This window comes from Pyxicephalus adspersus, chromosome 8 (assembly GCF_032062135.1).
Source record: "Pyxicephalus adspersus chromosome 8, UCB_Pads_2.0, whole genome shotgun sequence".
NCBI classification, from domain to species: Eukaryota; Metazoa; Chordata; class Amphibia; order Anura; family Pyxicephalidae; genus Pyxicephalus; species Pyxicephalus adspersus.
The window spans coordinates 12,330,705-12,354,547 of record NC_092865.1 but is presented as its reverse complement, the minus strand read 5'-3'; the positions used below and the strand labels follow the sequence as shown (position 1 = coordinate 12,354,547).

General features: G+C 38.2%; 1 protein-coding gene across 1 annotated transcript in view; it reads left to right on the top strand.

Moving 5' to 3' along the window:
• LOC140337163 (vitellogenin-1-like) overlaps nt 1-23,843 on the top strand; it is a 74,709-nt gene that overhangs the window by 28,104 nt on the left and 22,762 nt on the right. The window contains exons 11-22 of the mRNA XM_072420734.1: nt 4,321-4,539; nt 4,869-5,086; nt 7,356-7,453; nt 8,607-8,731; nt 8,842-8,949; nt 12,160-12,279; nt 13,676-13,859; nt 15,476-15,569; nt 16,422-16,607; nt 18,300-18,504; nt 21,781-22,000; nt 23,309-23,499. Of these exons, the coding sequence (XP_072276835.1) occupies nt 4,321-4,539; nt 4,869-5,086; nt 7,356-7,453; nt 8,607-8,731; nt 8,842-8,949; nt 12,160-12,279; nt 13,676-13,859; nt 15,476-15,569; nt 16,422-16,607; nt 18,300-18,504; nt 21,781-22,000; nt 23,309-23,499 (1,968 nt within the window). The remainder of the gene's footprint in view (nt 1-4,320; nt 4,540-4,868; nt 5,087-7,355; nt 7,454-8,606; nt 8,732-8,841; nt 8,950-12,159; nt 12,280-13,675; nt 13,860-15,475; nt 15,570-16,421; nt 16,608-18,299; nt 18,505-21,780; nt 22,001-23,308; nt 23,500-23,843) is intronic.

Sequence of the window (23,843 nt, the reverse complement as noted above, 5' to 3'; positions counted from 1 at the left end):
CTCTTAGCAGGCATTAAATGCAGGCACCTAATAAGCTTCCATTGCCCCTTTTACATCTTACCACCAGGTCATTTTACAGGGGCAGAATTCCCAATACTTCCTGGTGGTGTCAAAGCTTGTTTGCTCCCTCCTATTCATTTGCACTCATCATTTATCCCATCAGTTACACAGCTCAACAGAAAATATTCTCAGCAAAAACAGAGAAGAAACATTGTACAATTTGTGAAACAAGCATATCTTGCATATTTTGGTAATAAACTGGGGGACCAAGATAAGTATTGGGCTCCCCATTAGTTATACAAAACGTGTGTAGAGTATCTACAACAGTGGAAAAATTGAAAACTAAAAAGTTGAAATTTGGTGTACCTATAGAATGGCGAGAGCCCAAAATCCTCATATTGATTGTTATTTTTGTGCTGTGAATGTAAAAGGTTTCAATCGTTACAAGAAAAAGGGATTACCCTGATTTGGAATCAGCAGGAGGACCTGTGCCGCATCGTGCCGATGTTCCCATACCAGTGTTTAGTTCACTCCCTGATATTCCTGTATCCGAAATGGAGGATATACAGGGTTTGGAGTGTAATCCAGGAGTCAGCAGAGGAAGTGAATATGAAGGAAGTGTTTCATCAAACCAGCAGTTCTCCCAAGAAGAGCTCAATGAATTAATATGTGACCTAAGTCTTTCAAAACAAGCATCTGAACTTTTAGCATCCAGGCTCAAAGAAAAGAACTGTCTGAGACCGGAAGTTAAAATAACAGTTTATAGGACAAGATAGGTGACACTCCTACCATATTTTAGTGAAGATGGAGACTTTGTGTACTGTTTTAACATCCCTGGACTACTACTACTACTACTAGCTCATATGGGTGTACCACAATACCGAGCAGAAGACTGACGACTTTTCATTGACAGTTCCACTCAAAGTTTGAAATCTGTTTTACTGCATAATGGCAACTGCTATGCATCAATTCCAATTGGTCACTCAACAAAACCTAAAGAAGAATATGAAAATATCAATATTACAAAAGCTTTGCTATCATGAACACCAATTGTCCATATGTGTTGATTTAAAAATGGTGAACTTCCTACTCTGAAAGCAAAGCGGATACACAAAGTACCCATGTTTCATCTGCTTGTGGGATAGTAGAGCAAAGCAGGATCATTGGAAAAAAGTGACCTGGCCTCCAAGGTAAAACATGAAAAAAGATTCAGCGAACATCATTAACGAGCCAATGGTTGACAAAGAAAAAATCATTCTCCCTCCACTACACATATAATTGGGATTAATGAAGCAATTTGTTAAAGCTCTGAACAAGGACAGTTTTTCAACAGGTTCCCCCATGTAAAAAAAACGAGCCCATCTAATAATGTAATTGCCTTAAATACATTTGTGGATTCTTACCTGGATTGAGTACTGAAAAATTAAAAGCATGAATCTTTAAAGGACTCCAGATTCAGAAACTGATAAATGATTCAAATTTCACAAGTTACATGACTGATACTGAAGCTTCTGCCTGGCACAGCTATGTCATGGTTGTCAAGAACTTCATGGGTAACCATAAAGCACAAAATTATAAAGAACTGGTACAATACTTGCTCTTAAACTTTCAAAATTTGGGTGCTACTATGAGCATAAAGGTACACTATCTCCATAGCCAATTGCAAAAATTTCCAAAAAAACATGGCAATTTCAGTGAGGAACAAGGGGAGAGGTTCCATCAAGATATAAAGGTGATAGAAGAAAGGTATCAGGGCAGATGGGATAGACACATGTTGGCAGACTACTGCTGGAGCCTTCAACGTGATCATCAACATAAAAGGAAATATTACAAAACAGAGTTTTTCAATGACTTCTTTGTGATTAGTTATGTAATCATACTGAATATAGAATATATTGTCATTAAGTATTTTTTAAAAATGTAATTTTGTATACGTAAGCATATCTAGTTTAATTTTGCTTAATTTTCATGTTTCATTAGTTCTTTATGAGGTTAATATTGAGGTCAATATTTAAAAAACTAAAGCCAATCTAGCAAAACCAATACCATATTTAGAATCTTTGTATCAAACATAACCTAAAATGACTTTTATCTGTTTGGCAAGTAAATGTTTGTTGACCAGTGTTATTGATTAAGGAACGATTGTATTAAAAATGAAAGAGAACTAGATTTTAAAAAAGCAGCAATTCCTCAAAATATTTTCAACCACAAACCTTGTAGTGATCTCTAAAAATACACATTCTCTTTAATATATAAACTGTTTTATAAGTCCCAGTTTATTCTCGTTGTCCTGCAAGTTAAAATGAAAAAAAAAAATAAATATAAAATGTTTTTTTTTTGCAGCGTTCCAATAAAAGAATCTATTCAAGTGCTTCAGCTGCAAAGAAAATGTTAGCCTTATCTTGACTGGAATTCAGTAAATCACTCAATGTAGGCAGTATATTGTAGAGCTGAGCCAAGCTGAGCTCCCCTACCCGCCCAGTATAATCGTATCATGTCTTATTTAAGCTAATGCGTTTACAAAGGAAAATGATACCCGATTAGACAGCATAATAGTTTTGTAAATGAGAATGTCAGGTTTAATTCACTATCAGCAAAAATGTATTATTTCATTTGTGCGATGTCATAAATTTCTGGTGACTTCAAAGGTACTGCTTCTAAATTCAAATTGGCTTCTCCCAGGAGATACAGGGGGACAGGAAGCGTCTATTGTATGCCAATCTGTGTATTTCAAGTCATCCCAGTAACTACACTACAGAGTTTTTACCACAGAGGTGCGCACATGCATTCTAAACATTTCCTGCGACTCTGTTATTTTTATTTATTTCTTACGCTGAAGCAGAGCTAGCAAGACCTGCAAAGCATAAACCATTTACATCAGCCAGTGTTCTCCAAGGAGCTTGCTATCTAATGGCCCCACTATGGTTAAATAGAGAACACCAATAGGTAAGAACACACCAGGTCAGTCTGGGTGGAGGTCAAGGAAAGATTCAGTACATTTTAAAAGTTTGAAGTCCAAGTAAAACTAAAATTGAATAAGTCTAATTCTCCTATCATTCATGTTAATACTATAAAAACAACCTCTGGCTTTAAAGATTCAAAAACACCATTATGTAGCTCTGCTTGGCTGTAGCAAGACCTCTTATGCCTTTTAATTCCCTGTCCACAGATTGAGGTCTTACAATTGCTTAGTAGGGACCATTCATGTAGGGACTGCTTCTTCATGTTGGCAAATGGGGCCTGATTTATTAAAGCTCTCCGAGGCTGGAGAGAATACACTTTCATCAGTGAAGCTGAATGATCCAGAAAATCTGGAATGGATTTCTTCAAGGTTATTTGCAATTTACTTGTAAATGTTTGGAATCCTAGACCAGATCCATTCCGGGTTTGCTAGATTACCCAGCTTCACTGATAAAAGTGTATTCTCTCCAGCCCTGGAGAGCTTTATTAAATCAGGCCCAGTGTTTCCACTCTAATGCAAGGATTCTGGGAAATATAGTCTGGTATCTATTGTTCTTCTTACTTTGAGTGTCATATGGTGACATTAGATTGACGGTCCCACCAGTTGAATTCAGAGATGAGAGGAAATGAGCTATAGTGCAGTATACAAGCACATTTGGTCCATAAAACAGATATTCTGTTTACCACCACTTACAGGTAGTCCCTGGGTTATATACAAGATAGGGACTGTGGGTTTGTTCTTAAGTTGAATTTGTATGTATGTCGGAACGGGTACATTATTTTAATGAATGTAATTAGGACAGATGTTTGTCTCAACATAGTATTAGGCAGCATGATCACTGTGAATTAATCACAAATAAGGCCAAAAAGAGCCTAGACATTCAATAACTTCTGGAGCAAGCTGTGCTTTGATATGCAAAAAGAAACAACTGTCTTGGTCTTGGAAACTAAATTGTCTAGATCATGAAAAAGTTGCAAGATGCTACAGACCAGCTCAGCTCTTGAGATCACCCACAACCTCAGCTGTGTTTAGCAAAAGATTTCTTCTGCAAGTCATGCAAACCGCCCCCTTCCCCTTCCAAGCCTCTGTCCTGCAGGAAAACCTTGTTCGTATCTAGGAGTCGTTTGTATGTCAGATGTCCTTAATCCGGGGACTACCTGTATATACATTATTTATGTTCTTTTATCAATATGATTGTATTTTTGTGGGAAAGTCAGAAAGGAGTAAATTTCCAAACTTGGGACATCAAACCGGTCAACTGATGCACTATTACTTCTGCATATGTACGTAATCTGAACTTTGATTTTACCCAATAAATACAATTATTTTTATCTTCTTTTTCCTTCTTGTCATTGTAGCCCCTCCATGATCTGCTAGCAGATGCCACCGCTACGATGAATACAATGGAGATCATTTTGGCCCTTAAAGGTCTAGGAAATTCAGGACAAGCGGTTTGTATCAAGAAGATTCTGAAGTACCTTCCAAGATTATCATCCACCGTCTCCAACCTTCCTCTACCTGTGCAGGCTGCTGCTGCCATGGCCCTGAAAAACATTGCCTTCAAAAATCCTGGAAAGGTATTTGTATAGAGAACCCTGCTAAATACACTGCCTACTCTAATTAATGTACAGCGCTGTGTAATATGTTGGTGCTATCTAAATCTTGTTTATTATTTTTAATAATAATATAATAATACGGGTTTTGTAACATAACACTAATTTACCACTTCACAATTGCATGTAAGTGGGAGCGCTTACAACCGTGTGGGTTTTTGTCCTAGCGATTGTTGCTCAAAGCCCCCAATCAGCTTCCTCTGGTTGCAAAATGGGCATCAAGAAGTTCTTATATTGGCCCACCGCTTCAAAATCCCATTGAAATGTAATAATTCCACCATATCTCTATACAGGTCCTGGACATCTGCCTCCAGTTATATATGGACATAAAGCAACACCCAGTTATCCGAAGGATTGCCGCCAGTATTATCCTCGACCATAAGCCCCCTGCTGCTGTTATCATGATGATAGCAAAATCCCTGATGAAAGAAGCCGACATGGAAGTGGGAAGTTTTGTCTATTCTCTGCTGAAGAAGTATAGTAGAAGCGACAACCCCGAGCTACATGAAGTGTAAGAGGAATTTTGAGCTAATATTAACCAGTAATTTACTTTGGGGTAAAATCCTGCTGCCTTCACCTATACAATCTCACGCAAGTGAAAATCCTGTTTTTTAACATTTACCTGAACCTGATCTTTTTTATTTTCCATTGCATTTACTAAGCTAAGTGAATAAGCCCATAAGTGTAGAGCTCCAACTTTTTATAGTAAATCAACCCCAATTTCACTGACATACAAGGGGAGAAAAAATTCTGTACTGACCATGTGTAAATTGTTGTGTGCTGATATATATGAGTGCAGGGCATTTGCAAGGTGCATTGGGTACCATTTTAAATAATTAGCAATGCCCATTGTGCATTAACCCCCTGAGCGGGGGTGCTGAAAGCAGTAACCCTGAGTCACACTTGGGGTAGCTAAAACAGTGAAACACAATAATAAATCAAGCCTTACCTGATCCGCCGGCATCCTCCTTCACGATCCCCGTCCTCTCGCTTCCTCCAGCCGGCGTTCTCTACATCCAATGAGTCACAGTGAATGACTCAAAATACGAGTATTGAATGCAATACAGTGAATTTATGTGTGTAAAAGCAGTACATTGTCTTTCATGAAAATTTATTTTACAGTATAATATAAAATTATGAATATATTTTTTATTATTTTTACTTTTTTTAATTTATTTGATTTATTATTTTGACATGATTTTGTGTTTCAAACTTTATTATACTATTATATTATTCTGTAAAATAAATTTCCATGAAAAACAATGTACCGCTTTTAGCCATATAAATCTGGACAGAAATGAACCACCCACGAGGTTAATGAGCTATGCAATAAAACATTCTACCCTTTAACCACCTGAGCGATAAGCCCGACCTTGGTACGGGCTTCAAAAAGTTACAATTATCGATAAACCCGGACTTTTCTCACTGTATGAAAATACAGTGAGAAAAGTCCGGGTTTATCGATCATTTACCTGGTCCCGCTGCGATCATCCATCGTCGTGTTCCAGCGTCGTCCTCCAGAGTCGGGTGTCCTCTCCGGGAAGAAGAAGCCGGCCGGCTTCTTCTCCCTCCGTGCGTGTACGCCGGCGCGTACGATGACGTCGGCGCGTGTGCGGGAAATTCAAACTGAAACTCATTCAAACACATTTTGTATTGGATTGAATACAAACTCCTGTATCCAATCCAATACAAAATAATTCAAAATAAATACAAAGTATGTAATTGGTAAATTCAAACTCTCATGTTGTATTGGATTGGATACAGGAGTTTGTATTCAATCCAATACAAAATGAGAGTTTGAATTTTGTTCTCATTTTGTATTGGATTGAATACAAAGTCCTGCATCCAATCCAATACAAAATAATAGAAAATATATTTATGTGATTTTGTCTATAGGTATGTGACGGACACTAGGGAGGTGTTTTAGAAATATATATTACTATACAGTATACCGAATTATCGCATTTTCAGTATTTTTCATTTAATTATGTATTCTTGTTTAAGCTGATTTTTTGTGTCTTATTTAATTTTATGAAAAGTAATTTTTTTTTTTTACATGATTGTGTGTTTCAAACATTTTTTATATTCATGATATCTACTAGAACCCTGTTCGGACATATTTCTGTGTTACAGGTCTACAATTTAAAAAAAAAAAAATTTCATGAAAAACTGTAACGCTTTTGGAACAGAAATCTAGACCTCAGTGTAACGCCCAGGTGGTTAATGCAATTCATGGGTGTGAAGGAGTACAAATGTGTTTGTTTTATTTATTTATTTTTTTACTTTTTTGGGAAGGACCCTTTTCTTCCATCTTTACTGCCACGTCAGTAAAGACTGATGGAGGAGCCCACAGGCTCCTGAGATACATGCTTCACATATCCAAGGATATTGCATTCTGCTCCTTTTGCACATGCTTGAGATCGGGCATGTGTCAGAGGCAGCTCTCCTGGAATGTAAAAAATAAAAGTGCGGATCTCACACATGTTCAGTTCTGAAGGGTTGTCAGCCTGACACATGCATTCCTTCATATAGCTACTAGTATGCTCATTAAGTCAGCCCAACAGCAAGTTAAAGAAACTTTCATGGCTTGATGACAACTCTGCTTCTAATTGCAAGGCAGCGGCTTAGCTCTGTCAGCCTGCAACTGTTGCAGGTGTGATCATGAAAAGAATAATATTCCAAAAGATTCATAAAAATCACATTAAGCTGATCACTTTATATATAATTGAATAATTGGAGTGTAGTTTCCCTCCAACAAACCTTTGTTTCCATGTTCTTAGGGCCCCTATCTGCAATATGGCTGTTGCAATGCTGAAGTCCAGATTTGAAGGCATTAGAAGTCGGTTTAGCAGTGGAATCTACTATGAAATATTTTCAGGTATTGGGTACTATTCTACATTTATGTTTACTACAATGTAAGCTGACTGCTTTGCACTTCCTAAAGCTCTGTTCACATCTGTTCACTATTTATGCTGCAGTTTTCTTGTAGTAGCTGCCTGTATTATACCACTGAATAAAAAAGGTGCAGCAGAAAAGTGCAGGTGCAGCCTATGAAGCCCTTCTTGTCACCACAGATCCAATACTCTGATTGCGACAAAGTTGGCCAAACCCTTTCTGCCTCCAGCCCTATGGACACGTAACAAATCAGCTACTAATAGTGATTGTCCCATAGGAATGTGGCAGTGGGTAGTTGTGAATTTTGAAACCACTTGGAATGTTGGGATTTTACCTTTTGGTAAGTAAGTAATTTTACCTTTTGGTAAGCCCCGGGTATGAATATAATAAAAGGGGTTTGGGGGGTATATATAGGAACCCATAGCTTATAGTAGCCAAGTGCCTTTAGGTATGTACATCAACCCCCTTATTGCCTGTGAAAAAGACTCTGAAATCCACCATTGGGATTTCTACAGGTATATGCCAAAACCTCTTTATATTTTATACCTGCAGCAGTTTTCTTTCTGACCATATCTCCCAAAGAAGGTCTGTGGAAGCTATTCCTAATGCAAAGCAAGTAAAGGGCTAATCAACAGTATTGTCTGTAGGTTTACCATGTCCAGCCTGAAACTGTGGTTTTGGATGGAGATGGCCATATTGGTAGATCAAAAAGGGCTTTGCTTTACCATGTGTAAGCTTAGCTCTGCTGACTGGTGTAGGGCTATTCAAGAAATATCAATGAGGTAAAGGAAGCACAGATCCACAGAATGAATGAGCAGGGAGATACTTTCACTGCAGGTCTCTGAGTGGAGCTTCCTCTCCAGCAAGGAGAACATTCAGGAGCAACATAATGACATCACTAAATTTATTCCAAATTTCAGATTTAGATTTTTCAGGGTGCTTAGGCCCAGTTACAATTTCTAAACATTCCCTACTACATAGCAAATATTTTCAAGTCCAGTTTCACCGTACCAACTATGCAGAAGTGTGAACAGGTCTTAATATTAATCCCGTTGTAACCTTGACCCACCTTGTCAATTTTGGAATTCCAGACATATCGGATATCACTCACCAGGACCATTTCTGCTTTTTTTTAGATTCGCTCATGTCAGGAATGCAAAGCATATTTAACATAGTGCATGATGCTGCTGATGTTTTCCCAATCGCCGCTCTCGGTAGGCTCAAACTGCACTTCATGGGAGTATTCTCTGAACTGCTGGAGGTAAAAAAAAAAGAAAGAAAGAAGAGATAAAAAAATGTCTTTGTCCTTCTACCAAAGCATAAAAATATCAGTTTTGTTATTCAATGCTTGCATTTCATTGTTACATATAGATCGGCTACCATGCTGAAGGCCTTCAGGAATTATTAATGAACAGACACTTATTCTCCTCTGGAAGCGGGCTGCACAATATAAAGAAAATTATGGATATGCTCAAGAAGGTAGGAACTTTTCAAGCACTGAGATAATGCTATGAAATGGAACTCGAGCATTAACTTCCACACAGCAAGCCACGGCACAGAGCGCATATAAACGATGTAAATCATATAAAATCCCCTGCGAGGAAATGTGCAAAAATAGGAAACAATGCCATATACCCTGTTTATGTATCACAAAGGGGAACAAAGCTTAAATTCTAGTGATGAGCAAATGGATTGTAAATGGTCACACATGCACCACAGGCCTGGGAAGAATCCGGTATTGGCTATCCTTGCAATCATGCTGTGGATCAGGGGGTTGCAATCTATTTTTTTTTTTTTTTTTTTTTTTATTTGTGGAAGTCAAAAAAAATGCTAGCTTAAAGGTTTTAACTCCAGAAGTGACTGTATAGAGATGTGAATATGATAAATCCACCAAATAATCACTGCTGATTTATTCTAAGCGTGTTTAGATGATGAGTGGTTGGTGAAAGTCACATTCACTGCTTTATAAATTTCCCTTAAAAATGGCCTATTTAGATCAACTTTTGCTTTGATTTAATATTCATAATGCACTATGCAGGAAGGTCTTTTTTGCAGGAAGGGACAGGTGATGTCCCTTCTGCAGTAAAACATACTTACCTGCCTGTCCGCTTCTGCCTTCAAAAACGCTGAATTGCACGTGCTGGAGATGTGCCACTTGGGATGCGCCGGGTATCTAGGTATCCCCCATGGACTAAAAAAACTCCCAAGCACATGCTAAATGGCCAGAGACCGGACTCCAGTAAGAGGATTGGGTGAAGATGGCAGAGGACAGGTGAGTGAAATTAAAAAAAATCGCAGTCAGGCAGGTAAGGTTATTGTATTTCAGAAGAGACATCAACTGTCCCTTCTGCAATAAAGGACCTGATAGGTTCCAATTTTTGGAAAATTGGATTTAGTTCTATATATCACAGCGCTATCAATGTGAGCAACATAGAATGAGTCCCATTGCTTACTGCGCATTGCTTTGACTCCTTGCACTGAATATTGGGAGTCAAATGAGAGGAAAGTATATATAAGTATATGAGAGGGATAGAAGATTAGAGCAAACCTTGTACAAGACAGGTTTGTTTTAAAGAAGGATTTATTTCTATTTTAACACCTTCATACCATCATTTTCCAATCTGATTGGCTGCAACGTGCACCTGCCGGATAATCCTATACATTTTATAATCCTATACATCGTATGAGGCTCATTGCTGGCAGTCTAGGCGTATTAAAATAACAGGGTTGCTTCCTTTATTCTTGAGGCTAATACAATAAAATGCTATTTTTTCTTATTTTGAAATGGCTGTTCTAATTACTCATCATATTTGCATTTATTAATATTAGCATATTAGCACTTTGCTGCCTTGCTGCTTATTGCTCATTGCAGCCTGAGAATATTACAGATCAATGCAAGAGTGCCATCCAGTGGCCAGACCTTGCCAGGATCAGAAAGAAATTTATAGATATAGAGCAGTGCTGATCAATTGACTTAATGTAAGGGGTCTTGGGTGCTGCTAATGGCACCACCAAAATGTTGCACATAACAATTTATACGTTGCTGGCCGTTGAGAAGAATTGCACCCTTACAGATAGCCAAAAAGATCATCGGTGTCAGTTAAACGGACCTGGGAGTCACAAACTGCTCATTGCTCCAGGAAACCCTAACAAGCTCTGGAGGGACTCTGGTTGAGAAACATTGCTATAGGTAATGGGCAGGGACTGGGGACACCATGCAGAACTTGGAAAAATGACATGAGACCTTTAGAGATTAAATGAACCAACCATTTAACTGCTGGATGACAGATGGACCCTTGAAATGAATTTCAGGTTCCCCAGAGACCCCTGATATTATTATTTAATTGAAAGTGATAGCCCCATTACAGTGATCAGGAAAGAAGGCATTTTGTGGTGTTAATCAAAATATCAACCTTCTGGATGGGTAAAGAGATTACTGAGGGCATATCCTAATGGCTTTGCCAAATGGCATTGAACCTGGAACCATGCAGGAACCATGCAGCCACCATGATTTGGGAGGTCAACCAGCCAAAACTCAAGGAACCCCTAACAACCACTGAACCAGTGTTTCTCAACCAGGTTTCCTCCAGAGGTTCTAGGGGTTCCATGATCAATGGAAAATCTGTGCCTCTCAGGTCAATTTAAGGGACACCAATCTAACCTATGAAAGTTTTTTCAAGGGTTTCTGCTTGGTAAAATGGTTGAAAAGGCTGCACTGGGTGAGCCCTAGGATTATATGGAACCCTGTATAGGAATGTGTGTTCTCCTATGGCTGGAACACCAAAATTACATAAACTAAAGCAGTGTTTCCTAACCAGGGTTCCTCCAGAAGTTGTTACGGGTTCCTTGAGCAGTATGTAAGTTGTGCCGCTCAGGTCTATTACCACTGACACCAATTATCTATTTGGGTATCTGTAAGGGTGACATTATTCCCAATGACAGTGTAGAAGACATTCATCCCATTGACCACCAGGCTAATGCACCATGTATTGGGCATATAAAAAGTATTGGAAAGGGTTGACATCTGGACACAATTTTCAAGAAAAAAAGTTGAGAAAGCCTGATCTATGTCAACACAATGGGCCGAATTTGTTAAAGCTCTCCAAAACTGGAGAAGATAGACTATCAAGGGAAAACCTTGGTTATCCAGCAAACTTTAAATAGATCTGGTCCAGAACGAATTAGAAAATAGAATGGATTAGAAAATCCATTTCCTGGATCCAGTCTTGGAGGGCTTTATTAAATCAAGCCCTATGTGTACAAAAGGGCAGCATGCAGCCCCTGGGCTGTGGATAAGGGATGAAAAAAAAATTAAAACGGGCTTGTGGTACTGGCGAAGAATATAATCAATAGTCAATCAATACTTTTATTCAGGTGATCACTTTCACAACATAAAAAGATTTACCATTGATGTTTAAAAGAAATACAGTAATACAATGTCTGCACAGCATGGGTAACTAGAAACTAATGTACAGTATATGCATAAGGCAATGAATGGTGTACAGAGACCAGTAATTCCTAGCAGCCAATCAGATATCATCTTTCAATATCCTTACTGGGTTCACTTTCTGTAAGCTTGCTCCTGATTGGTAGCTGTGAGTTACAGTGCATTTGTAATTTGTCCCACACTATAGATAAAACCTTGGTGTACTAATGTAATTAATATATACCAATTCTTGTCCTATACAGCTGCATAACTGGAAGCCATTACCTTCAAATGAACCTCTGGCATTTGCCAACCTTAAAATGTTTGGACAAGAACTTTTCTATCAAGAAGTAAACAAATACACGATAGAAAACATCATCAAGGTGAGCAAGGAATGTGCTTCTGATCCTCTGTCCTCAAACAGAAATGATCACACACATCTAAAAAAACTACATTAAAAATACACTCCAAAATTCAGCCTTGAAATGCATGCTAGGGGTGCCATCCCTCTGAATCTGGGTTTTAAAAAAGAGCTCTGGAAAATACTTTTTCTTTTTTATTTGCTATTTCAGTTGCATGTGTGGGAATTGGGCAAGATGCAAAAGCCAGGGTTGCCAGGACTAGCAATTACTTGCTTTGAGGCTGCTGCTAACAATACAAAAAAAGTCACGGAAGTTTAGAAAAGTGGACATAGTATCAGCCAAGTTGTGCCATGTTAAGTACAAATGTGCTAACTTGGAACACAAAAAAAAAAGAATTTTTTGAGAATTTTTGAAGGCATCATTTTACCAAACCCGCTAAAATATAATATACATTTTAAAACCCTTTTTTATATTAAAAAACAACGACATACTATATTATTACATTACCATTGGTACTACATATGTATTGTACACATAACCTGATTTATTTTAATCACCTCTAAGTGAACGCGTTTCGCTCTTATGAAGCCTAAAGAAACGGTTTCTAACCTTGAAATGCGTTGATAACATGATAACATAGCTATGTTGTTATTCTTTCCTAATAAAAGGTGTTTTATACACAGTATATGTAGTACCAATGCATTTCACAGTTATATAGACAGTTCCTCAGGCTTTATAAAAAAATGTTGGAGGTGGAAAAATTAAATTAAGACGTATATACATTATGGCATTATATATTTTTAGTACCAATAGTATTATTTGTGATAATATAGCTATGTTGTTGTTATTTAATAATAACAAACAAGGGTATATCATATTTTAGTGGGTTTGGTAAAAAAATGCCTCAAAAATGTCTTTTTTGCGTTTGGTTCTGTGTTTGGGATGTGGCATCAAGGTATGCTCATCTAATTGGGACCCATGAAAAGGTTGGAATTACAATTTATTCGTCATGCATTCATCTGCATTTCTAATATAAAAAACAGACAAATCTATTAGGGTATTGTCCATAACGAGCGTATAGATGGCACTTCCTATTATTTATATGGAGAGAGAAAGTGTGTGCCCCCCCCTCATTTCTGTACGATCTTGTACTTTTTAACACTAGCAATACTTTAAAACATAGTACATGGTCGAACATTACCAAGTTCATTCCATTAATTCGTTTGACCAACCCACTAAACCACTCTGTGTACAAATCTCCCACTGGTCTTGTCACCAAACCATGGTATGTGGCCACTGCTAAAGTGATCCATCCATACTCCATCCATGATGGGAATGAGGGGTGGGGGGTATTATTAGTTTGTAAAATTTGTCCATAGCTCAGCTGTTGTGTTTATTTATTTATTTATTTTACTAGGTTTTTCCTAATGGTAGGTTTGCTTCCATACAAGCAGCTGTGACGGCATTGCAGAGGGGTCTGGATATACATTGGTCTAAGCCTTTACTGTCCAGTGAAAATCGTCTCGTCGTCCCAACATGTGTAGGTCTTCCACTGGAAACCAGCTTGTACTATTCATCGGTTACAAGGATGCAACTAAAAGGTAAGTGCTGAGAATAATGCTATTCTAGATAGATATGAAGCATTAGATAATGCCATATCCCAGAAATACAACATAATACACAGCTGAAATACAAATATGAGATTCAGCCTTCCCCGGCAGTACAGACAGGTCGGTCTAGTAAAGCTGAATATAGATGCGGGATCACTGCCGCTGGATTGAATGAGTGATAGACATTGTTGTTCCTTCTTTAGAGATGAAATGGGGAGCAGAAGCAAACATCCTTCTGTGCCCCAAGGGGACAGAAGCAGAGGTTTGCTGTCAGTCATGTGGTGATCTGTCAGGATGGCTCACTTGGCAACTTCTTGATTTACTCCCCAGATAATTACAAAAAACTCTGGAGTCCAAATATCTGTTGACTGTAAATAGCTAAAACCTATTACTGGGTGTCCAGTAGTGTTGGTCAAATTTGCCCTTCATTGGTTTACCAACAGCTTCCTTCAGAAGATTCAGTACAGTAGCCGACAGGCTCCTTGACCGATATAGCATAGGGCTCAACCATCCAGCCGGTGGCCATTGACAGCTAACATTCTCCACTGGCTGAACCATACACTGTACCCGTCAATGGTAGGGATAGTGTACGATACACCCAATCCATTTGGCAGCCATTGACTATCACTGTCCAACAGCTGCCATTGTCGGCGATACTGAATCCAAATATTAACATCAGCTATGTTTGGTCATTGGCCACTGATAACTACCATTGTCAGCTGGCTAGATACGCTGAGCTATTTGCTATACCTAATAATGGCAGACATAGTGTACCACACATACAATCCAACCAGTGGCCATTGTCTACTACTGTCCAGCAGCTGGATTGGCCATTACCCTAGGCACTGAACCCAAATGCTTAACATTAGTAGTGTTCAGTCATTGGCCACTAATACGTACCATCGTCTGTTGGTTGAATTAGTTGAGCCATATGCCATACCTGTCAATGACAGTTATAGTGTACATCACACCCAATCCATCCAGCAGCTATTGACTATTACTGCACCAAAGCATCAAAATATAATGCTTTGCTTCAGGTTGAAGGATTAGTTTGACACAGGCCAGAAGGTGAACCTAGATTCCATTTGGAAGTTGTGCAGTTGATCTTAGTCTTGTATCTGGTGCCCTGCTGCAAAGTAACATCCACAGCATTGCCCAAGCACTAAATCCAATTTCCATATATTGGCAATGGTCAGTTTTATTCGCTTTAAGCCAAATTATGGATGTTGAATTTGATGCACACCTGAAACTGAACACCAAGCATAGTGTACAAATGGAAATTATTCAGCCTTGTTCCCATGTTTTGAACCCTGCAGGAAAGTAACATCTAATGTCATTACTGTGTCTATGAGTCAGTGATTTTTAAGGACAAGCTGGTATGTGTAGGACTCACCTGCACCAAGCCATTGTCATGTGAAATACATCAGGGACACCGACCCTCTGGTATAATAGGAACAGGTGGGTGCAGCTGGAAACTCTTCAGATATAAAAAAGCAGTAGGTGATCCCACTACCATAATCAATTTGAGATAAGTAGCCCTAATAACGTACATCAGTAATAATATTTAACTATTTTCAATTCATCTGAATGTTTTTTTTAATTACTAGCTCAGACTCAAATCACTCCCGAGCCTAAGGACGATCTAAGGATTCTCCAGTTACTTGAATCGAACATTGATCTGAAGACAAAGTTTGCCCTAAGGTAAGCGCACTGCCCTGAACAACATATAAGTATGGGTTACTACACAATACTTATTAAAGGCTAATAAACATCTAAAGCTAAGACATTTCTTGTTGGGTTTATCAAAGGAGGAAAATGGTCAAACACTGGTCAGGGCCTGGGAATTTTTGGGAGGGTTCACCCTTTTATTTGTCCTGTGGATCACTGTCAACAAAAAGAAAGAAACCAATGGCAATCCAAACATTTATTTGTTTTTTTTCTGTTGTACTGTTGTGGCAGTATTAATCATATTAATAGAAACAATATATTGGAGTTTAAGTGAATCTGATTTAAAAAATAACAATAGTGCTGAAGTGTAAGCAATTTGTGGTGCTCGTAGGTACCAATGTTAGTCTTTAAAATTAATTTAATTGGTCCCTCATACAGATTATATAATGTAAAGAAGAGGGACATAGGCTGCAATACTCACCTACAAAGCCCCCTGCAGTACTTCCCTTTCACCATTAGATAACCTCACAGTGTCCCCCACATTCCCTTTATTCACAGTATATTAATACAGAAAGCAGTGCAGCCACCATCTGATTTTATGCAGCTAATTCACTTAGCTTAGTGAATGTGGTTATAGTTCGTTTTGCAAATACCCAATCACATCACCCAAAATCTAAAAAACAGGATTTTTCCTAGTTTACGATTGCAGGTTGCGGACAGCGGTACACTCCTGCAAGGACTTAATTTACTTTGCTTGTGAACAGAATATATTCATTTAGTAAATCCACCATACTGGATTCACATTACTACTTCCCATTAGTTATTAAGTAATCAGATCTGGGAACTAGAACGATGATATTGCTTTTATTTTTCCACCCTATTTAGTATGAACAAGGATATAGTATTCAATATCGGGGTCAATACCAACCTGATCCAAGCTGGAATGGAGTTCAGAACACAGGTCCATATTGTATTACCCGTAAACATGGAAGCAAATGTAAATGCCGGGCAAAAACACTTCAAGTTGGATTTTATTCCAGAGCTGCCAGACAATGAACTCTTTTCCATCAGGTATTTACAATCAGTCAATATCTGTCACCTTATAATAGGTAGTGCCTGAACTAGAACCATCACTGTTAGATCATCCGGCATCTCTGGAAGCTGCAGATTAATAATATTACGCTGTACAATTTATGAGATTCAGGATTAGATCGGTTTAGATGTGATTTAACCAACTGCAAACAGAAATATTTATATATCCATAAGGCATACATACATGCAATCAGATTAAATATTCATATACCAATAATGAAATTTAATATATCAAATCTATTCAGAAAATGTGCACATTAATCTCTAATGGTAAAATAATGCTGTTGGATTTGCTGATTTAATTGAATGAATTCTGCACCTTCTAGTTGGTTTTCCTTAAAATAATATAGGGTTTTAATCTGATGGTACTCTTCCAACTTGACCATGACACTTTTATGATAAGGATACATTTTCTTTAGGAATACATTTGTGGGTCAAATGATAACATCATCTGCACAGTGTGGCCACTAATGGCCAAATGCAAAGCTTGGATGAAAATTGGTCCATTTAGGGCTATCCAAGACCCTTGAGACTATCATTAGCTTTTCGTACACAGTAATGTTAAAGCTTGTAGGGTAATTTCTAAGCTATGATATTCTTCGATTCTATGACTCTATCACAAGATTTGTAAAGATGGTACCAACACACCCGAGGATAGACATGTGGCTTTCCAATGCATCACCCTCAGAGAAACATCTGCCCAATTTTGGATACTCTTAAAACCAAACAAGGCAAATAGCTGAACACACATTAAGCACGTATTTATAGAAAATTTTGTCTGCTGAAAGATTTGTTATTCTCCTCAACCAGGCTTAGGATTCAGGCACCCTTGACAGTTCTAGCTAAGCTATATAGCTTGATCACTGACCCACCTCTAGACTGGAGTTTGGACCTCTAAAGCAGAAGCAGCATCCCGATGAAGTCAGTTTTGGGGGTTTATTGATAAAGTAGTGAACCTGAAATTCATCTCACTATCTCTGGTGAAGAATCATCCATGTCCATATGTTTCTTTTTTATAACTTTATTTTGTATTAATTTTATTCTTTATAATATTCTCAAGTGTCCATATTGTGCCCAGCAGTTGGCACTGGCACTGGTCTTTGGTTGTGCTGTTTATTTTCCACACATACCAAGGACAGTTTCTGAAAAAGCCAAGTAACCCAACTGCAAATTTTATTGGAGGTGTGGGGGAAATCAGAATACCAGAAGAACCCCCATTCAAACATGGGCAGAAAAGTTCCTTGCAGGTAGTATTGCTCCATATGCTTTTTATAGCAGTGATCATTTCTCCACCAGAGAATCTCCAGAGAATTTAATTGACTATACAAGTGGATTTATTTGCAGTCTTTCCTAATCTGAATTTATTTATGTATTTAAGTGTTATTTATTCCTATGTTGTGATTATTTCCGGCAGGCTGGTTGCCAAGCATGAAACCCGTAATAACAATGATAACAAAAAAACATAGCAATTACATGAGCAGAATAACAATTGTGTAAGTGTAGAAGAATCAGCTTATTTCAACAAGGTAAAACGTATCTAGAGAAAAGTAAGAACAATAACCTTGACAAAGTTGAAATATCATAAACAACAGACTAAAAAAAAACATATTTTTTCTCTTACGGTGCTCAAAATATGTGCTTAAGATAAGCAATACAATGTTTTATGTTCAGGTCAAAAGCATTCGCTGTAACCAGAAACTCGGAGGATTTAGCTGCAGTGAAGATGACTCCTATTGTAGCTGCTGGAACAGAACCAAACGTACTAAAACAGACCTTCAGTCCGAAAGACTTGTCAGCTGAGGACACCACGAGGGCCGAGGTCAGCGCAAAAATTCACTTTTTACTATTGAATATGGCTGTGGCTGTAGACTGGATGGCGACTTTTTATTGATTTGTATTTATTTCTTTAAGGTACATTAAATGTAAGAAACCCAATAAGTGAGCTGATGATACTTCCTAGAAAACAAGACAACTGTGTAAAGACAGAAAATGTACTAATCTTACCTTAAGATGAATGTCAGGCAAACGGGGGAATATGAGGATAAAATACATAGATAGGGGCACGGTCACACTGAACACCTAGGAACCCACATTAGAAGTAACGAGGGCCTACCAGATAGAATAGCTTTACCTGGCACAGTGGTATTGTTTTGGAGGCAACAGGGGCCCACTAGAAGGTAAGTGGCTGTCTTTTGACTTCATATATGACACAAAAAAAAATTTGGGGCGTATAAAACTGGGGCATAAAGGAGGTTTTACTCAGTTTTTTTGATGGGCCAGTGTGATCGTATAAAGGAGCTAGCAAGAATTCATACATCTGTCCATTACATCCCAAGAGTTACACACTCAGCCCAGCCTTGCCTAGGAGGACAAAAAACCTCAGTTTGGGGTATTGGGGTATTAACCATACTCTACCATATTCAAAAAGTATAGGTTATGGCTTGAAAAAAGTTTTAACGTTAAAGAAGGCATCTAAAGCAATGCAACCCTAATGATCTAAGACGCTGGGTGGAGGTGAGTGGGTAGTGGAAACATAGTGCTCATGCATGGTCCCCTTTCTCAACCCCCAGAGAAATTGGTCAATAGGCGCAAAAGATGTAGAGCCTGAATCCTGCTTCTGTGATATTTCAGGGGTGTTAAAGCATCAACCGCAGACTTACATGTGGCCAATACTAAAAAAATACTAAAAAATTGGCCGCTGATCTCTAACCTAGATCAAGCTGTGACTTTTATCCAACAGAATGGGTTGGTTTTCATCCCACTAATGAATAATTTATGCATTCCTGTTGATCTCATACCATGCCATTAATGTACACTTTCATAAAAACAGTTTGTGCTCTACTGCATCTATATTGTTTTAAAACGTCAACAGATTCCTTTTAAATGGAAAACAAAACAAAATTTCTACCTTGTGACTTCACATACCCTAGAAATTTAAAACATAATAGCACCAGGGACCAAACACCGTGCGGTGATGAAATGAAGCCGTAAGCAATAGCTTCTGATTTGAGGCACTGGGCCGGTCCCCATGGTTTTGCTATATTCTACTTCATTCTATATTTGCACATAATACATATGACTCTGAACAGAACTCTATGGCAGACTCCATCCTGCTGTGGAGTTTTGTATAGATAACAGAATGGTTAGCCTGACACTATGGTGGTCATTTTAACAGCAGCAGTATCAATGCATCATGGCAAGAAAAAACACTACACGTTTATAAATGTGCTTTGCAAATGTACTCTTTGCTGCTGCAGTTTTGGGAGCTAGTGCACAAAAAGGGCACATGACTGGCTCTCCTATTACAGCATCCTATTGGGCAGAAAGAGCTTCATAAATTCAAAAGGAGGAGTCACAATGGTCTGCTCTCCTCCAATCATGGATCTCTATATCTTCATCTCTTTATCTCATGGTTCTCTCTTTGCTTCATTAAGCAAGAAGAATTTTGTTGGACATTCCTGTCTAAAGGCCATGGCTCGATTTTTACTACTTCAGTGTAGCATGGAGACAGAGATTTCCACTCATTGTTATGATTATGCTCATATGTATATCCTAGTTTAAAAAAAAATGGAATAGATTGCTTCTTGAAAGCATGAAGATTAGAATTGGGCTTTGAGTTAGTTACTACTCTTTAAAATAAACCTGTTTTTACAGCAATATAGGGACCATATCAAACCTACTTTTCCAAATTCTAACTACCTGGCAGTTATACAGACCCAATTATTCAGTACCTATTCAGGAAAACATATGCAGATAAGAAATGCCAAAGAAATGTCCATATGCTCATGCTTTCAACGAGCTTGGAAAGCACCGACCTGGGTGGGTCAGCATAGCAGCCGGTCCACTAGCATCTTCAAAAGTAAAGTTCAGCAATGGTAGCATGATGACAGGTCTCCTGTAGGTGGTTTGACATTTGCATATGGCAGAAAACCATTTAAATGGTTCTACATTTGAGCTCCAACAGTCTATAGCAGTGTTTCCTAATCAGTATTCCGTGGAACCCTAGGGTTCCTCCAGAGGATGCTAGGGGTTCCTTGAGCAATGAGCAGTTTGTTACTCCCAGGTCAGTTTAACAGCTACAAATGATCTTTTGGGCCATCTGTAAGGGTGACATTGCACCCCATGGCCTGAAATATAAAATGCATTCTTTCTACTGATCACCACACTAATCTACTGTGAGCTGTGGATATAGTAATTATAGAAGGGGTCTTCAAAGACAAGAAGGTTATTTCAAGGGGCTCTCCCATGGTAAAGAGGTTGAGGAACATTGGTCTAAAATAAAAGACAAGTAGGGATAGGTAAGACGTTTGTTTGATTTTTCTTCAAAGTTGAACTCAAACAATTGTTATGCTTGAAGTGGGTTCATCTTGCAAAGGTTTCAAACGTTAACTGTCTAGGATATGATGAATAAGGTGATATACTTACCTTATTCCCAGCTACCTCAGCAGTCAGCGCTCTCCCTGGTTTTACTTTATCTTTGGTTTAGAGTAGGTTGTTGGCTTCCTCCATACAATACAAGACTACTGGTCCTTCATTGCATGGGTTGAGATTAAAAAGCTGCAACTGGTTGGGCAGTGTAGGAAAGGAATCTCATGGGACTGGTTGTACAAAGAAGAGGAAGTCTGCTGCACTTTATATATCATTTCATAGACAAATTGAGCAGTTAACCCACCGCACTGCATGGGTAAAGTTTTCTTTTATCCTCCAAGGCCGGCTTTATGGCATTATCTTTTCATCTACCAGAAAATACGATAATGTTTGGGAGCCAAAGTGGGAACATTATCTGAGACTCTAGCACAGCTCGCTAATCAGTAGGCGGCAATTTACAACAAGGATCAAACAGTATGAAGCCTTACAAAGATTTGTTTTAAACTTTTTAGAACATATTTTCAATCAATCTTCGTGAACAAAACCAGAACATAATAACAGACTTGTGAGTGACTAGAGGCTTGAAAAGCACTTTATAAAAATTATAAAAAATAAAAAAAGAAGAAAAAATCCCAGGTCACTTACACAAAAAAAACACAAAGTAGCAGTAGGGAATACTGCACATTTTTTAAAGAAGTGAAGAATATTGTATTCCATTTGAAAAGTACTTAGTTCTGCATTGATACAGTCAAATAATAAGAGTTTTTATCCTATTACTTCATAGAGAAAGTTTTCAGCCGAAGTTTTGAGCAAAGAGAATACTTACTGGTCGGAGCAGCCGCGAAGACATCCACAGCTGTCGGATGTTTCCTTGTGCGCCAAGGCTGGGGATTTTGGTTTCCAAGTCTGTTTAGTGAAAAATTGTTTGACGGCTGCTTATGTCAGAAACTGCCCTCTTTATCATATTATTGGAGATCATTCTTTGAAAGTGATATTTAAGCCAGGTAAGACATTACCATGTATCATTGTAGGAGTCAAGAGATGAATGGCAATTCCTGCTACATCTATCTATCTATACAATTCTTGCATCCATCTATCTATCTATCTATCTATCTATCTATCTATCTATCTATCTATCTGTACTAGTGTTGGTCAAATTTGCCTCTCCTTGGTTCACAGTTTATTGAATTGACCCAGTGTTGACCCATACCTAACTTCAACCCCAGTGAAGTCAATGGCCCCGATTTATTAAAGTTCCATCAGTGAGGCTGGGTGATCCAGAAAACCTGAAAAGGACCTAACCCAGGTTTTAAAACATGTGTTAGCAAATAGCAAATTACTTTGAAGAAATCTATTCCAGGTTTGCTGGATCACCAAGCTTCACTGATAAAAATGTATTCTCTCCAGCTTTGGAGAGTTTTAATAAATCAGACCCAACATCAGAGGAAAATTCAGCCATCATTACAAAGAACATTCAGCTAATTCACCTGGTAGGCTGTCAACCAGATTCACTGAGCCTCAAAGCATTGCTTTTATTAAAAAAAGATACTGTTTCCAGTGACAGAAATCTAGACTGTGTACATAGCTTGAGGTTTCTTTCCCTACATAAGCTAGTACACATTCCTAGAGGAGCACAAGAAAGCCTAAGCAGGGTTGACATGCAAAAAATCTCACATAAACATAGATTTCTCCAATTAGGAAACCCCAGCAAATGATCTTCTTTCCTTTATGCAGATAAGTCCCAACGAACTAGTTTCTTCAACCTATCACTTTTACTTCACTTATGGAAGATCTAAACTGTCTGACTCCATACTTTTTAAAGTCTCCCCTGCCAAACTAAAGATACAATAGATAACATTTCAAACCTTTCCTTCCATGGTTCTGTTGCCAAGAGGTGAACAAACAAGGCATACATGGAAACAAATGCACAGATACAATGTAAAACATTATACATAGGCATTGGTGGATGTTAGCCTGGTGCATTAAGCCAACTTGGTAAAGATGGCTGAAGGACAAGGCAGCTACTTTTGAAATTTTGCTACAAAGTTAGTGATGGAATTTTTTTTTACAAAAATAACCTTAAACTTGCAAAACATTCCCCATCGTAGCACACTGCAGTTGAATTCACCGTAATGAGTTTCAGAGCAATTATAGCAAGTTTAAAAAAAGTTCATATAAATTGAGGGGCATTCACGTAAAACCAAAATACCCAATTTTCAAGAGATTTGCTTTTATGCCAAACAGACCTGTACAAAGGTGTATTGAATTTCAGGCTCTTCAATAATTAAACCAGTAAGTGTTCTCCTTTCTAGTGCACACGGGTGCCTCAGTCGAGAAAATACAAATAGAATTTCAAGCAGGGCCTGGGGCAACGATGAAAATGGTGCGTTCAGTTAATGTTCGTAGAGCTGACGGTGGAATACAAGAGCTAGAAAACCCAATAGACCGCATGGCTCTTTCAAAGCTGCAGAAGATTCTTGGCACTAGCGAGGTTATGAAACAGGTAAGTCTATCAACAAACACTTTCAGGTTAAGTCAATCCTGCTGAATACTGATTAGAACAATAAAACTCTGTGTTCATTTATTTATTTCCTTAATTTATGTAGCACTAACATACTATTAGGCACTTCACACAGTACATACACCCGTCACATTACTCTTTGCCCTAAACTTTCTTACAGACTAATCTCCCTGTGTCGGTCATATTAGCACACACATGTAAAATTTTATTTCACAGAAACTCCAAAAAAGTCAAAGGAATTGGGTTTGTGAGTATTGGGAATTAGGAAAATTTCTGAGTCATTATCGACTCCCATATTAACATAGCAAACAGCCCGGGGTGAGCTT